Below are 16,604 nucleotides of genomic sequence, written 5' to 3' on the forward strand. Positions count from 1 at the left end.
AGCAGTAAAGGTACAGAGAAAATGATGAGAATCATGATAGAGTTAAAGAAAGATACTGTTGTGAAATTTGACTCAAGTCACCTGATTTGGCAGCTGAATACAACATGGCCAAATCAACACTGTCAACTTTTTCAGGGGGGTGGGAAGGAATGAAAGCGGCTAATGTAGTGAAAGGTGTGAAATAGGTAACCACAGAGCAAAGAACCCAGACCATGGAAGAGGCTGAAACATTACTGTTCATTTGGATAAATCAGAAACAACTCGATGGCAAAAGTGTGTCCAAGGCAATGCTCCTAGGTTTTTTGGTTGTGTGAATCTTTTTTTTAGCAAGCACTTTTAGAGAAAGAGATACACAATTTTTTGAGCCCTCTACACAGAGGGCACCCTAAATTTAAAAAAAAAGTGTATCCAAGGCATTGATATGCGAGAATGTTAAAAGTAAATTCATAAGTGTAAATTTGGGGCCTTAGAACCAAATATTCAATTTTCTGTTATATCTTCTCAAACTTCTTGATTTTCAAACACAAATCTGGAATGAATTGAGTTCCATAACCGAGATACCACTTTAGTTCTTTTTGGTTTAGTGACTCTTGATTCTTTCCATCTTCGTTTGATGCATCCTGCATCATTCAGTATTTTTGCCCAGAGAATCTTTCCACATTGCAACTCAAGGCTCAAATGTCTCGAGTGCTTTCGGTTTCAGGAATGGTAAGCACTTTCTTTCCTTCTGGTTTTCTAACTCTAGGCCTTTGCATATTTCATTATAATATTTGGCTTTATCTTCTAAAGCTGCCCTTTGAAAATTTCTAACCAGTTCTTTGACGTTATCTTTTCTTTCACTTACCTTATTGTACGATTAAGGGTAAGTTTCAGAGTCTCTTCTGACATCTTTGATTTTTTTTTCTTTCCTGCCTTTTTAATGGCCTTTTGCTTTCTTCATGTCCTCCCACATTCATCAGGTCATCTATCATTAGTATTCCATGCATCCAATGTGCTCTTGAGATGTTCTCAAGATCCAGGTGGGATAAGCTCGTGTAGGCTTTTCATTTCCTTCAGCTTTATCCTGAACTTACACAGCGGCAGTTGAAGCCTGCATAGTGGCCCCCGGTCTCATTTCAGCTGCTGACACGGAGCTTCTCCGGTATGTCTTCCCAAAGATTTAATCAATTTGATTTCTGTGTATTCCATCTGGTGAAGTCTATCCATGTGCATATAGTCACTTCTTGTGTTCTCATAAAAGGTATTTGCTACAAACAAGTTGTTGGTTTTTCAAAATTCTATCATGCACTCTCCAGCTTTGTTTCTATTACCAAATCCTTATTTTCCAAATACTGTTCTTTCCTGTTTCTAATTTTTGCATTCCAATAGCCAGTAATTATCAATGCATCTTGATGCATACTTGATCGATTTCAGACTGAAGTCATTGCTAGAATTCTTCAATTTCTTCATCCCTAGCTCTTGTGGTTGGTGCATAAATTTGAATAATAGTTACATTTATTGGAATTCCTTGAAAGCAGATAGATATAATCGCATCACAGACAGCATTGTACTTCATGATTGATTTTGCAAGGTCCTTTTTTGACAGCGAATGCCATACCACTCCTCTTGATTATTTCATTCCTGGCATAGTAAATTATATGATTTTCTGATTCAAAGTGGCCAATACCAGTGCATTTCAGCACACTATTGCCTAGGATATCTATCTTTATGCAATTCCTTTAATTTTTTACAACTTCCAGTTTTCCTGGAAGATTCATATTTTGCACATTCCAAGTTCCGATCCTTAGTAGATTTTTGCTGTTGCCTCTCCTTACCTTGAGTCGTACCCATCAGCAAATGAAGATCACGAAGGCTCCACTCACCTCATTCTTACCATGATCAACTCCACTTCTAGAAATCAGCTCCTCCTCAGTCACACTTCCGGAGCCCTGGGACCCCAGGGGCCCATCCTCCGACACTACCTCTGCCAATGTTCTGCTTCAATCAATTAGGGCTTCAGGATCTGACAATATTTTGATGTTATGCACACGGTTTTAAGCAGCTCTTTCTTCCAAGCCCAGTCCTTCTTTGCTGTCTGGAATTTCCACTGTAACCTGCTCACTTCAAGTGACCTTGCTGGCATTTGAAATACCAGTGACATAGCTTCCAGCATCACAGCGACACACGAGCCACCGCAGTCCCACAAACTGACAGACAATGCATTATACAGTATGTGCATTATTTGCATTAAAATGTTCATTGTGAACTTGTGTTAATTTCTAATCAATAGGGTGTTTACCTCCCACTTGAGACCTTCATGAATGCCTAAGTTTCTCCCACTTTTGATTGAGATAAAAAAAGAATGTCCAAGTATAAAAATGAACCTCCATTATTTTATGACTATTCTCCAAATGCACACTGACCAGAGAATGAGACGAACAGGCAAAACTCGCATTAACAACCTACTTTCAGGATTAAAAACTCACTGCCACTGCATCAATGCCACCTCAGAGTGACCCTACAGGACAGGGGAGAGCTGCTCCTGGGAACTCTGAGACTAACTCTTCACAGGAGTAGAAAGTCCTTCTGTCTACTACACAGTGAATGGTTTAAACTGCTCACGTTGGGGATATCCACCGAAGGCACAACCCCTATGCCAGTAAGGCTCCCACCTTAAGGGTCCACACCACTAATGCAGAGTTCTTTTTGCCACAGTAGCATGTACCTATTTATATGCCTATATACACATATCAGTGGTTCTGATTGAAATGTTAACTAAACTCCTTGGAAGGAAATGTTACCGGTTTTTTAAAAAGACGGCATTTTAAAGTTTTTAAATATTTAGCACCAACCAGCTTCAGCTTATTTTTCTGAATCACATCCTTGTTTTCCTTTTGGTACTGCTCCATTTTCTTTTTGGTGTTGTCCAAATCCACATTGTTGGTCAAGTTGAAAACTGTATCAGAAAGAAAACAGTGACGTAAAATGCAATTTAAATATAAATCTTAACAATTAAACATTCATCACAGCAATTTCTTATTCATTGAACGTGATTCCTTATAGTTGTTTGTGTCCTTGAACTTACTTTACTACCTATTTTAAAAACTACTTCCAGGCACTACATCTGTATTTTCTGAGTCAAATACAAAAACTACCTGCTAAATATCCAGAGAAAAAAAAGCAAATCCACTGTTCGAGTCCATTCTGATTCACAGTGACGCTATGCAGGGTTTCCGAAGCTATAAATCATTTGGAGATGGTGCTTGTTTAACCTGTATACACCCTGAATGGGTAAATGTTTACCACATACATGCAACTAATCAAAAGATTAAAGGCCATATTGACCCAGTGGTACATTGAAAGAAAGACCTGGCAATCTGCTTCCCAAAAAAATCAGTCATTAAAAAGCCTACCAAGCAGAGTTCAATTCGGACACCCATGGGGTCACTATACGTCAGATTTATTCAAAGGAAACTAGCTTATCCCCACTGGTCCCCAGAACCTTCTCACGCTCACCCTTTGCTTAACCTAACACCCTCTCAAATAGTTTCTACACAATATTATCATAACGGCAATCATAGATAAATCAATGCTAATCTTTGTAACTCCATCATATTATAAAGTACCAATTAATCACTGAGAAGAATAGGAATTCCATAACACTTAATTGTACTCTTGTGGACCCTGTACGTTGACTTAGTTCCTTAGATTAGAAAAAGGGAATGGTCTATGGTTTCAAATGAGGAAAGGGTTGTATCCTGTCATCATATCTAATCAATCGATATGCTGAGCAATTGATCAGACATTGGACTAGATGAAGAAGCAGCAGCAGGATTAGACGAAGGCTCATTAATAACCTGAGATATGCAGATGGAACAACCTTGTTTGTTAAGAGTAAGAAGGACAGTGAGCACTTACTGAGGAAAATCAAAGAGTACAGCTTTCTGTGTGGACTGCAGCTCGATGTACAGAAAACCAAAATCCTCACACTGCGCCAAGAGACAACATTACGATAAACAGAGCAAAGACTGGGTTTATCAGGAATTTCATTTTACTTGGATTGACAATCAATGTTCATGAAAGAGGTAATCAAGAAATCAAATGACATATTGCAGCACAAGCCCTATTGAAAGTGTTGAAGAGCAAAGATATCACTTAACATGTGCCTGACCCAAGCCATAGTATTTTCAATTACCGCATATGCGCGTAAAAGGGAAGAAGACTGCAGAAGAACTGATGCCTTTAAATTTGGTGTTGACAAAGACTGTACCTCAAAGTACCAGAAGAACAAACAAACTTTTCTTGGAAGAAAAATAACCAGAATGTTCCTTAGAAGAGAGAAGGAAGACTTTATCTCACATATTTTGGACTTGTTATCAGAAGAGACTGGTTCTTGAAAAAAGTACATCATACTTAGTAAAGGGTGACTGAAAAAGAAGGCCCTCAACAAGATGGATTTGACACACTGGCTACAACATGGGCTCAATCATAACAATTAATGAGGTTGGGGCAGGAAAGACAGTGTTTTGTTCTATTATAAAATGGGTCATGATAAAGTAGAACTGACTGAGTGGCAACTTATAGCAACATTTACAGTTATTGATGCATTAAAATAACCACGTTTTAGATCTGAACAAGGCAAAGTAAACTAAATTTCAAAGTACAAGAACAAAGCATCTTGGATTCTTGTGGTATGAATCTATTAAAAAGATAATGAAATTGGGATCCTATGTAAACCTAACAGTTAAATATACACAGTATAATCGTAAGCTAGACATCTTACTATTGATCAAATTTTTAAAATAGAACCCAGAAATAGGTAACTCCAAATTTGAAGTGTATTTAATGTTTCTTTTTCATTAAAAAATGCAGTAATCCTCAAATAAACAATTTACTTATTTCATCTTTTAATTTCAAAAGCAACTAAAATCAAAGTCAAACTTACTGCCACTCAGTCCTGATTCTTAAGGCAGATGCAAATCCTCATGATAAATAAAGCAAACCTCTCTTTAAAAACACAACCATAAAAATGCATTCATGTCATTGAAATCTTCCAAATGAACCAAGCCTTTTACATGTCACAATCAATCCATTTGGTATAATAGCCTTAAAGAAAAGGGAATAGAAGCTACTTTTTCTATAACAATTCTTTGGCCCTGGTTTAGCTCAGCTATTGACCTGTCTCTAGTCAAGTATTAGAAGCCAACAAAAAACCTATTGTATTCCCTGAAAGATTTAATGTTAAGCATAATTTTGAAGTCTTTCTGGCATCCAGAATTTATAATTAAAGCCCTTGGGACTTTCTCACCCTTTTAGAATAAGTATTCTCTGAAGTAAAAGCATAATCTGTTGATTGTGAAATGAAAAGAAAACCTTTGAAATAACCCTGGGGGCCAAAAGGACCAAGAAATTCATGTATAGATGTCATAACTACAGAAAGGAACATATTGTTAATGCTAGGGAAAAAGTTCATCTCCATGTGTAAATTATTGATGCTGTTATTCAGAGTTACATTTTTACATTTTTGTATTCATAATGCTCAAAGGATTTATGATTAAATTTCTATAATGAAATGACTTCAATCCTCAATTTATAAAAACTACTAACTAAATTCCTCTTACTCTAGGCTTTAATATCTGCAATCGCACTCCTCTCTATTAACTACACTCTGAACCGCCCAAGTATGCTCATGGACCTGGTGGATTTAGAAACATAGACGTTCAACATTTGGCTCCATTATTTACTAGCAATACGATTTTCAGCACGGTTCTCAACCTCTCTGAGCCTCTTCTCTGTAAGGTAAATGGGGATAAAAATGCCTGTGGAAATTACATGAGATACTGTGGCTACAGTCCAGTCCAGCATTTAGTAGACTCTTGGTACTCTAAATTAACATTTTATAAAACTGGTAAGCACAAATGAAAAATAGCCAAACAGATATCACACACATCTACTAATCTTTATTTTTCACTAATCAAGCCAATATAGTTATCACAAACATCTACTAATCATCTTTATTTTTTACTGAACAGCTTTTAAAATATGAATAAAACACAAAGATACCTGCATAGAGAAAAATTTTGTGTATTTGTAATACAGAAAAAGCTGTATTTACACCGTAACAATGTCACACTACTAATTGGTGGAGCCAGAGGTTAAAAACAACTTGAAAGGTCTAAAACTAACTTCTTTACTTTATCCTTCATTTATACACACGTCCAGTTTCTAAAATAAACAAAAAAAATAAAACATACTGCCTATTTTATTATCTAGATTAACACCATACAACTATTGAAGTTTTAATTTATCCATGCTTGCTCTTCTAACTCCCTCCATCAAATCAGTCACTTTATCTCTAAACATCCCCTTTGCTTATGCCTACAGTCAGCAACCAATACCACAAGCCTTCACTATCTTCACTAAATCAGTGTAATGGTCCCTTAGGAATGCTTTCCCTACCCAAGTATCTCCTCTCAATGTTTCACTTCACCACCTCACTGTTCCTGCTGACTCACTTTCAGCCTTGAAAAAAACCGTAAACCCCAACAATTCAGCTTACAAAGCCCTCCATAACACAGATCTCGGCTGGGCTTGTTTGTTGGTTTGGCTTTTGTATCCAACTCATGTTAGTCAGTCCCATGTTCTATTTAACTGCGTGAGGGCTACTTTCTTATTCTCCACTATGTTCAACATCTCATTTCTGGGCCTTCTTCGGTGCTTTTTTTTTTTTTTTGTCCCAAATTATCTTCCTTCCCCTTTAATGTCAAACTCAAAATGTAACAGTTTCTCTGAGCTTTCCCTAACTCACCTCTGTCTCCTAATATTAAGTGATCTGCTTCCTGAAGTGTACTTCCATAGCACCTTATAAATGCTTGTAAGACTCATTACATCAAACTATACTTGTTTAAAAAAATATTTTAAATTAGTTATTCATTTATAGAATCATCTCTCCATTATAGTCTGAGTTTATTTGGGGCAAAGATTACATATTCCCAGCAAATAAAGCTGTTCACATAAAACAATATGAGCCAAAGTTCAGAAAATAAACAATAAATGCATGAAGCTACATCTCAAATGTCATCTGTTTCTTCAGATATAAAGAAGCCCACTTAATCAACATGATCAAGATTAGTAATTAATCATATAGGAACACCTATTCAAAGAGAAAAACACACAATCAAATATCTTATTTTAAAACATATACAGTACATAGACTGTCAATCTCTGACTTAATAGCAGACCACCCCAGCTAGTCTTCAGCTGGAGTTTTGCTTCTGTCTTGGATAAATCATACCCACCATCTGTATTGTCCAGTTTCTATTTTTAAGTGGAATAAATACTTGAGGAGCAAAATCCTTACGGAAGTTTGCAAATTTCCCCACCTTTATATACTATTTAAGTAAATAATATAATTACAATACCAAGTTCAACTGGCCTGAAAAGATTTATTTACCAATGCAACTAACTTTTAGTATATAACTGCTGAAGACAGACGTGCACATGGGAGCAGCTTCGAATGGAGAGTATTCATTATACTGTGGACATCAGCCAGTACATTTTATGGATGGGCTGGGCATCTCAGTTACTCCACTAAGACAATTAAATGGGGGCTGGTTACAAGAGCATCAATATAAGCAAACAGAGACAAGCCTTTCTTGAACATAAGAGTACAAATATACCATAGCAAAGTCATCTTCAAAGTATATGTTCTAGCTATGTTTTCTTTGCTAGTCAAGAAACGATATCACACTATATATTCCTAATATAAAGATCTGTTCTTACCTGCTCATCTTAATTCTGACTCCCAGACATAAACCTGCTTTTACCTATAAGCCTTGAATTATCCACACCTTTAACTGATTCACATCTCATAGCAGCAGACATTATATTTTTAAGATTACATATTGTAAAGGACTTACATTGTAAAGCCCCCATATTGTAAAGGACTTATCTAAAACTCTGTTGCAGAATCAAGATGCAAGGTCAGCAGTTTGAAAGCACCAGCCACTCTGAGGGAATAAAAGATGAGGCATCTACTTCCATAAAGAGTGACCATCTGAGAAACTCACAGGGGCAGTTCTATACCGTCCTAACGGGTCTCTAAGAGTCGATATCGACTAAATGGAAGTGAGTTTGTGATAGTCACACTACCTAAAAAGTGAGTGTAAACTGAGTTTCTTCCTTTTTTTTGTTTTTTCTTCCTCTTTTCTATACAATTGCTTGCCCTATGCTTAATATCTACCTAGCATCAAATTTCTACATGCTTGCTAACTTGCCCAGTTCTTGCAATATTTTATCCTCATAGTCTGTATTGTAACATTCCCATTTTGCAAAAGCACTCTTAATTTTACTATTTTTTACATAAAATTCTTAGCCACTCACTCGTGGTTGCTAGGATTATACAGAAAGTACAATAAGCACAATCAGAAGGAGGGGGGAGAAACAGCAACTCTTAAGGACTAAAACATCCCAGAGTCTAAATTATGCATTGAACATGCTATGTGCTATGGCATAAAAAAAAAATCTAGGTATTTTAAAAGAGGTTCAGAAACAGTACAGTTGGGGCGGGGGATACTAACTTTTTCTTTTTCTTTCTAACTTTTTCTTAGTACAGATATTAAACATGTTAGAATACTCCATTCCTCAATAATTTGAATTTTTGTAGTTTAGTACATATGCATAAACCTCAGGCTTCCTCATGCCGTGACCCTTTAATACAGTTCCTCATGTTGTGGTGACCTCCCAACCATAAAATTATTTCCGTTGCTACTTTATAACTGTAATTTTGCTAATGTTAGAAATCAGGTGACCCCTGTGAAAGGGTTGTTTGACCCCCAAAGGGGTTGTGACCCACAGGTTGAGAACCGCTGCTCTGAGGAATGACCGATAATCATAGTGTAAATGACTACTTCTTAGAACTCCAAATTTACAAAGAAATTGTGCAGAAAAATACCCGGTTCCCAGAGAGACCTCACCCTCCTGCACACTGTTCCCCTTACTATTAACAACTCGCATCCTTCTGGTACATTCTTAACAACCAGTAAAATAATATTGATATACTATTATTTACAAAAGTACATGATCTACATGGGTTCATTCTTTCTCTTGTACAGTGTAGTACAGTGAGTTACTCAATATGCCCTTGTAGCCACACAACACCTACATGGACCTGTGCAAATAAAGTGCATGGAACCCGCAACGGTAAAAAGTACGTGTCAGCTCAGCTCAACTGTGATTTTCAGTCATTGACAGTTAAGTTATAATATGATTTGGCAATTATATAACGATGCAATCATCCTCCATTTAGAAGTCTGGTATAATTGTCCTCCATATTGTAATGAGTATTGTAAACCTAACCTCTGTACCTATGGCTATGGTCCCATTTGGTAGTGAGTTCTCTATTGTGTTCATGATACAGGATGAGGATGGGAAGTATCTGGAGTTTCCACCTTACCGGAAGGTATGACTCAAGTTTCCATCTGTAACCCAGCCATCACCTTTGTCACGTGTATTCAAGTCACACACTAGCATTTTCTTGCTCAAGTAATGGAAGTTTCCTTGAGGGTATGGTCCAGTTTATATACCGTTATATTTACAGGTAGTAGTTGAGCTTAAATTCTCATCACTCTGGTTTGCAAAAGGTTATACAAGGCAGCGACAGCCTAAAATCCAATGGCAGTGTGCCACATAGATTAAGCCTCCATTGAAAGCCTTCTGATCATTAGCCAAAAATAATCTTGCCCTCAGGCAGAATGCCTTGGCGAGTGGTCTGCCCCCACCCCTCTCTGGCCAGCCCAGGAAGAGGCAGACTCTCCCTTAGGAGGTTTCCTAGGTGTGCCCTTGATGGTGATCACTGTACTGACAGTACAGAGGGTTGCAGGCATGAGTTTGGCCTCTCAGTTTAGCCTTGACTGCATTGGCCAAAAGGCTCTGGACCAATCTTATAAACCCTTCTATCTAACAATGTACATGTCCCAATCAAGGTCCTGTCCCTGCTTCGGTAGTCTTACCTATAACCGTGATGTGTTGATCTGCCACCAATCATGCTTTTGCGATAGCTTCCTTTGTCCGCCCATTGCCCTTTGAAAGCATGGCATCATAATCAACTGTTGGATGCCATTTTAACCTCACGTTGATGGTCTGCCTCGTCTGGATGATGTGTCTGTGTCTTTGTGTTGTCTCTGTCTCTTTTAAGACTTAGCAAATGTTCTCTGTAAATTATATTTGAAATAGGGGTCTCTTTTGTACCCTAAGACTACATAAATGCTCTGGCAAAGTTCTCTCCCTTGCTTTAGATCCAGCATCCAGTTTGCTGCCCTCTGCCCTCAAGTTCTTGAGCTAGCAACCTATCATCTGATCTGGTTCCCCAGCTTCTGAAGCCTGTCATCTGACCTGCCAATGTGTCTTCATCAGACTCTGCAACCAGGCTACTCACAAGAGCTCTCTAGCCTGGTGGCTGGCTGCCTGACCCCCAGTTTGGGGACTTGTTAGCCTCCACAAGCACACGAGCTGTTTTCTTGATGATTCCTGAGTTCTGTGAAATACTGCAACAAATTACAGAACCCAAAGATGGGAAGGAGAATCTGGGAGGAGGAGGAGGAGGTGATGTTAGACATGATTGAGTGGTACAACAGCTTGGAAAAGTTGGACATTTGGGATATCTTTAACCTCCGATTCATTTTGTGCTGATCCTCATAAAATAAATTATTCACAGTCCCATGCATTTTTGATAAATGCATGCCAATTGTATCTAATACTAAAGTACCATGAAGAATAATTTAATGTCATCATTTTAAATATGAAAAACGTGGATATACTTTAGCTTTCAAGTTTCAGAAGAAAATAAAAAAGAGGACTGTTTGATCCGCATCGCTTCATTCTATTGTCACAGGCCGTAAACTCTGTGTCGTCGCCCACCCTGGACGCTGCAATAATGGCACCTTTAGAAAACGCCATTAACTCTGGAGCCAACAGATAATCACTGCCAAGTTTTAATGTCTTTCAAATCTTAGGAAAACAGAAACAATATTCTTTCTTATAAAAGCATCCTTTTGACTAATCTCATTAGAAAGAAAAGATTACACTAATCTCTGGTTCCTGAATAACAAAGAACACCACTTCAACAGTCAACAGCTTCAAAGTATTTAAGACTACTGTATTCTCATAAGCATAAAATGATGACAAACAAAATATGCTTTAATCAGAGTGGATAAAACTAATGAAAATAATACAGAACAATGTCTGAATAGCCTTTCTTTTTGTTTAAACTACTCTAGTAATATCACCAGCTAGACTGGCCTTCCTTTCTAGTTATTAGGCAGTACCATAGTTTTTCATATTTTTCCTAAAACAAAATGTTTATTACTTTAACTTAAATATGTCTTCAATCTGACCATTATGATTCAAGTGTAAAAGAAAGTAATTAAACCATCAGCTATCACAATGAGACTGGTTAGAAATTTTTATAAAGGGGCTTAAAAAAGCTTGCAGAAAAATGGAATTGAAAGGGTGAATTTTTTTTCCGTGAACTTTTTGAGATGGTCTCCCAGCCATTGAAAAAGATAAAAGGGCAATTTCTGATACATTAGCATACCAAAAGCGCAAGTATTGCAAACATACCAATTTCTTCCACTTCTTCCAGGAAGTCATTATATTCTCTTAGACTAGCAAAGTCTTCTTCTCTTTTATTGTATCTTTAAGACATGGAGGGAAACAGCAACATATTACACATCACTTGTTTTCAATCGTAGCTCACAGATATATTTGTTCTTAATTCATCAGAACAAAAAGGAATTGCTTACTGTTTTCTTGACACCAAGGTTTTAACTAAACCAAGTATGCAGTAGAATTAGGAGAAAATGGTTCAACATACAAAATCCTTCTAAGACTTAAGAGAAAGGAAAATTAGGAGCTTGAAGTAATTGAAATTAAGCTTAACCAGGTTTATAACCAGAAATTAGAATGTTGTTTAGTTCTCATAAAAAGATGTACTACTTTTCCATAAAATTAAAATTTTTAAAAGACCCTCCTGCCCCTCCTTGTCATGACATCTAAAACAACCTGTATTAGGAAAACCTTATTATTTTAATATACCTGTAAATAATTAGAAAATTAATTACAAGAGTCTAATCATAAAAATGTCAGGATCTAAGCAAAACTCTCTCTCAGAATTAATCCAAATAATGAAAGAGCAGCTTGGGGCACTAATAAAGGAAGGTTGGGTAAGTATCTAAAAAGATGCTACTATATAACACTGGGTTGAAATGGACAGATTCTCCCAAGAAAAGTTTTTTAACCTTTACTTTCTAAAATGTTTTGATTACTGTTAAAAAGAAGGATAAAGTAGCTTAAAGTAAAAGGGCAGAAAATAAAACACAAATGTATTAGCAAAGAATAAGAAGTAAAAACAAAAGTGGTAAGAGATAAAATATATATACCAATACATGACTTTTGCAAACATCCTTCAATATCAACTTGAGTGCCACCAATATTCAACCACTAACTTTATAGTATTTTTCTCTACCTATAATTAAATTGCTTTATTGCCTGTCTCTAGACCAAAGCTTCGTAAAACATTGTGGGTCACAACCCCATATGAGGGCATGGATCTGAATATTGAGGGGAAGGGTGTCACAAAAAGTTGGGCAATACTTAAAGATTTCTGAACCTGGTTTCTGAACCAAAAATTAATTCAAAATCCAATACATAAAGAATCCGAGGTGTTTCTGGCAGCACTTGGCACAGCATTTGTCTGTGTGGCAAATTTCTCAGGTGAAGGGGGGGGGGCGGAGTCCTCGAATAGGAAAAGTTTAAGAAGTCCTGCCCAGAAAACCCGTTGCTACTATACTATAAGCCTCGTGAGGGCAGGACCTGTAGCTATTTCCACTCAGTTTCACTTCCATTGTCTAACCTGCCTGAAACTGTTTGAGCACAGTAGATTCACAATGCGAGTCAGTTAAAGTAAATGTAGCAAGTAAATAAAGCAAGCGCATTGGGAAACCATCAATCAAGATTTAGTCTTCTCTGACAACATTACTGCTAGTGATGTTACTAGAAGTTGAGTTCTCTAAAGGATTAGTCATCTATACACAATACTGGTACTCTAAAAGGGGCGGGGGTCAAAGCAGAAATGTACATGATCCTTCATTTGCTTTCAATTTGTTCATTGCTAAGATCAACTAAATGCCTGCCACAGAACGCACACTTGCTTAATAAACTCTGTTGAAAAAAATATAGAGATGAACTTACTTATTCAACTGACAATTTGTCCACATTTATAGAAGGGTAAGTCAAATAATAGTGCTAATAGGGTTTCAATTTATATGTGATTGAGTTTATTTCAAATAAACATGTTAAAACATGTCTCAGAGCAGTGATGGCTGCTGGCAAGTTCTCACAGTAAAACACTGTCTGAGTCTTATAAGGTGCTTTCAAATGAACTTTAATCAAAATAATGCCTTCTGAGGGGATCTGCTGGGCCAGCTAAATTCAAAGTGGATAAGTCAGCTTGGAAGGTTATGGCAACTGGATTTTTGGCGAGGATTCCAATGGGGTTACCTTGATAGATTGCCTCAAAAGACAACGGACAATCATGGAGGCATATTATGAAGAATTTTTCTGAATACTGAATTGGTAAGAAATAGGACAAGAAAGTTATACCAAGTGATTTTTTGCTTTATAACAAAAAAAATAACAGTGTACCTCCTCATTCTTCATGGATTGCAAGTCTAGTCTAGAAGAATTTTATTGGGAAACCTCACCCCATCCTCCCAACAGTACCAATCCTGTCGTTTCAGAGTTTTTTTGTTTCCAAAACTCAAGGAAATTGATTGAAAAGAGGCATAATTGAGTTCCTGGAGGATGTCAAAATGGCTCTCTTGATGCAGCATAAATCAAGGAGCAGAAAATTCTTCAGGAAAGGGTTACAGAGACAGAAACACCACTTTCAGACATGATAGAGACAATCAAGAAACAAAATGTTTTACATTGTGACACTTTTATTGAACAAAAGTCTCTATGATTTTTGTAGCAATACTTTTTTGCTTACCCTGGTATGATTTGCTAATGATATCAACAATTAAAATAATTTTATTATAAATCCTGTTTGTTTTTGTTTTTACTTGTGTACACTCTTTATTAACTATTTTTTGTTTTTCTAAGTCCTCTATGTTGGCGTAAGCATTCAGGTAATAATACTTACATCTTTAACACTTTTTTCCTAATCTCAACCTCTTTGTCAACAGTAGGATCTTCAAAGAGTTGTACCCTGAAGTTGCTCTTTCTAAGTGGAGTGCCACATTCAGGACAATTTCCAGCTCCTCTCACGAAAAGCAAATCCACACAACTTTCACATCTGTAAGGATAAAAATACAAGGTAGTTTAAACTAGTATTCAAATTTGTAGCAAATGCATGGTTTGCCAATTTTTCTTTTAACATGAAATCAATCATTGTTACTTGAAATCTTACCAAAAGCCTGTTGGCAAGTTTTCATTTTTATCTGAAGCGGATTTTTCAGATAGAGATATACCAAAGAATATTGGTTATGTTTTATAAATTAAACCAACTGAGTGGGGTCCACGAGGATTCCGATAGAAAAGCTAGGTGAATGGCAATAGCAAGCCCAGGGAAGATTTGGGAAGTGGGCTATGGCACTGAGTAGATTGCAACTAATGTTGCAAAATGAAATGTGTGTATGTTGTTATGTGGGAAACTGATTTACTCTATCGACTTTCCAACCCAAACAACAATGTTTGTTTTCTGACTGGATTCAGAAGACAGGAAGACAAAGAGGCCTATAAAAAGTGATCACCTCCATCCTCAGTCCAGCATCCTATTTATACCAATGCAAGAGAAACCTCAGTGTACTTAAGTAAACTCCCCCAAGAAAAGTTTTTTAACCTAATTTTCTAAAATATTGAAATTATTAATGTCCAAAACAAGGATACAGTAGCTTAGAGTAAAAGGACAGAAAATAAAACACAAATGTATCAGCCAAGAGCTCCAGCCTCTGGAGAAGCCTGTAGATTACAGGAATTAAAACAATGCTTCATTTTCTTTCAACTTGTAAGAAAGTGTTTTGCAAGCTCCCAGCCAACAAGAATTAGAAGGAACAGGTGCTAGCTCAAGGAGATGCTCTAAGGCAGAGAATGCAGCGACCTGGAAGTGGCCCAAGGTGTATGGAAAAAGAAAAATCCACCCCAGCTCCTGCACACAGAAACCCAAAGACAGAATGGTGGCTTGTAACAATTTTAATCACTTAAAACTGGCTGCCTCAAATCAACCCAAGTGATTGCCTAGGTAAGCAAGGTTTCCCAGATCACTTCATCCCCTCTGCTCTCAGATGGTGCAATTCCGGAAAAGGTTTATTATTTCTTGGAAGGTTTCAGGTGAAAAAGTATTAGGTGAACCTCTCTGTATCAGATTCTCAGGGGCTTATTTCCTCGGGGCTTAATGGAAACTGTTGCTGTGTTGTTTTGGGTAGGTCCAGGCACCTCCTAGTCAGTCATCCTTGTTCTGCCCAACAGACTAAGGTTTTGGAAAGGCTGGCTTCTGTAGCCTCTGCATCTTGAGGGGGTAGATGGGCAACTAGAAACTCAGGCTACATGAGAAAACTCAGGTTAGTTCAAGGACAAACCTTGAATTAGAGCTCTTATGTATTATGCAGCTAGTACGTAGTTGTTTTCTTGTGGAATTATATTTGAAGTATTTGAAAATGCTTTGAAACTATGCATAAAGTTTTCAGTGGCGAAAACTTCTTCCGAAGTAGGGACCTAAGTCCTTCTTCATTGTCCTTAGTGGGGAAGCTCCTCGGAAACCTGTTCACTTTGGGTGATGCTACTGGCATTTGAAATACCAATGACATAGGTTCCAGGGTCACAGCAACACACAAGCCACCACAGTCCAACAGACTAACACACCAGTGATGGTGAAGATGAATGTTTAAAGTAAGTGGACTACTAAAAGCCGATCTGTATTAGAAGAAGGATCGAATGTTCTTTAGAGGTAAGGGTGGCAAGACATCACCATACTTTGGACTTATTGTCAGAAGAGACCAGTCCCTGGAAAAAGACATCAGGTTTGGTGGAGGGGCAGCAAAAAGAGGAAGGCGCTCAAGGAGATGGACGGACACAGTGGCTGAAACAATGCGTTCAGACACAGGAACAATTTTGAGGATGGCGCAGACTGTGTAGAGTTTTCTAGTGTTGTACCCAGGGTCGCTATGGGTCAGAGTTGACTTTATGTCACCTAACAACAACAACCACATGTATAAGTGCCCAATCGATCCTAATCACCCATTATTTTATTTTCTTCACAGCACTTTTTAAAAACCTCAAACTCACTGCCATTGAAGTGACTGCACTCTTAGCGACCCCACAGGACAGAGCAGAACTGACCTTGTGGGTTTCTGAGGCTATGTAAGTTTTACGCGAGTAGAAAGTCTTACCGTTCTCCCAAGGAGCAGCCGGTGGTTTCAAATGGCTGACTTTGCATTAGCAGCCCAATGCAGAACCTATGACACTATAAGGACTCCTTCATATCACTTAACAGTTAGTGTGTGTGTGTGTGTGTGTGTGTGTGTGTGTTTTATAATCACTTCTGTCACCCTCATCATTCCCGTAATCTT

General features: G+C 37.5%; 1 protein-coding gene across 1 annotated transcript in view; it reads right to left on the reverse strand.

The window, feature by feature from the left end:
- MNAT1 (MNAT1 component of CDK activating kinase) overlaps positions 1-16,604 on the reverse strand; it is a 206,427-nt gene that overhangs the window by 123,895 nt on the left and 65,928 nt on the right. Inside the window, exons 2-4 of the mRNA XM_075530818.1 lie at positions 14,180-14,332; positions 11,599-11,672; positions 2,832-2,935 (exon numbers count right to left, since the gene is read on the reverse strand). Coding sequence (XP_075386933.1) covers positions 2,832-2,935; positions 11,599-11,672; positions 14,180-14,332 — 331 coding nt within the window. The remainder of the gene's footprint in view (positions 1-2,831; positions 2,936-11,598; positions 11,673-14,179; positions 14,333-16,604) is intronic.

This window comes from Tenrec ecaudatus, chromosome 14 (assembly GCF_050624435.1).
Source record: "Tenrec ecaudatus isolate mTenEca1 chromosome 14, mTenEca1.hap1, whole genome shotgun sequence".
Classification (NCBI taxonomy): domain Eukaryota; kingdom Metazoa; phylum Chordata; class Mammalia; order Afrosoricida; family Tenrecidae; genus Tenrec; species Tenrec ecaudatus.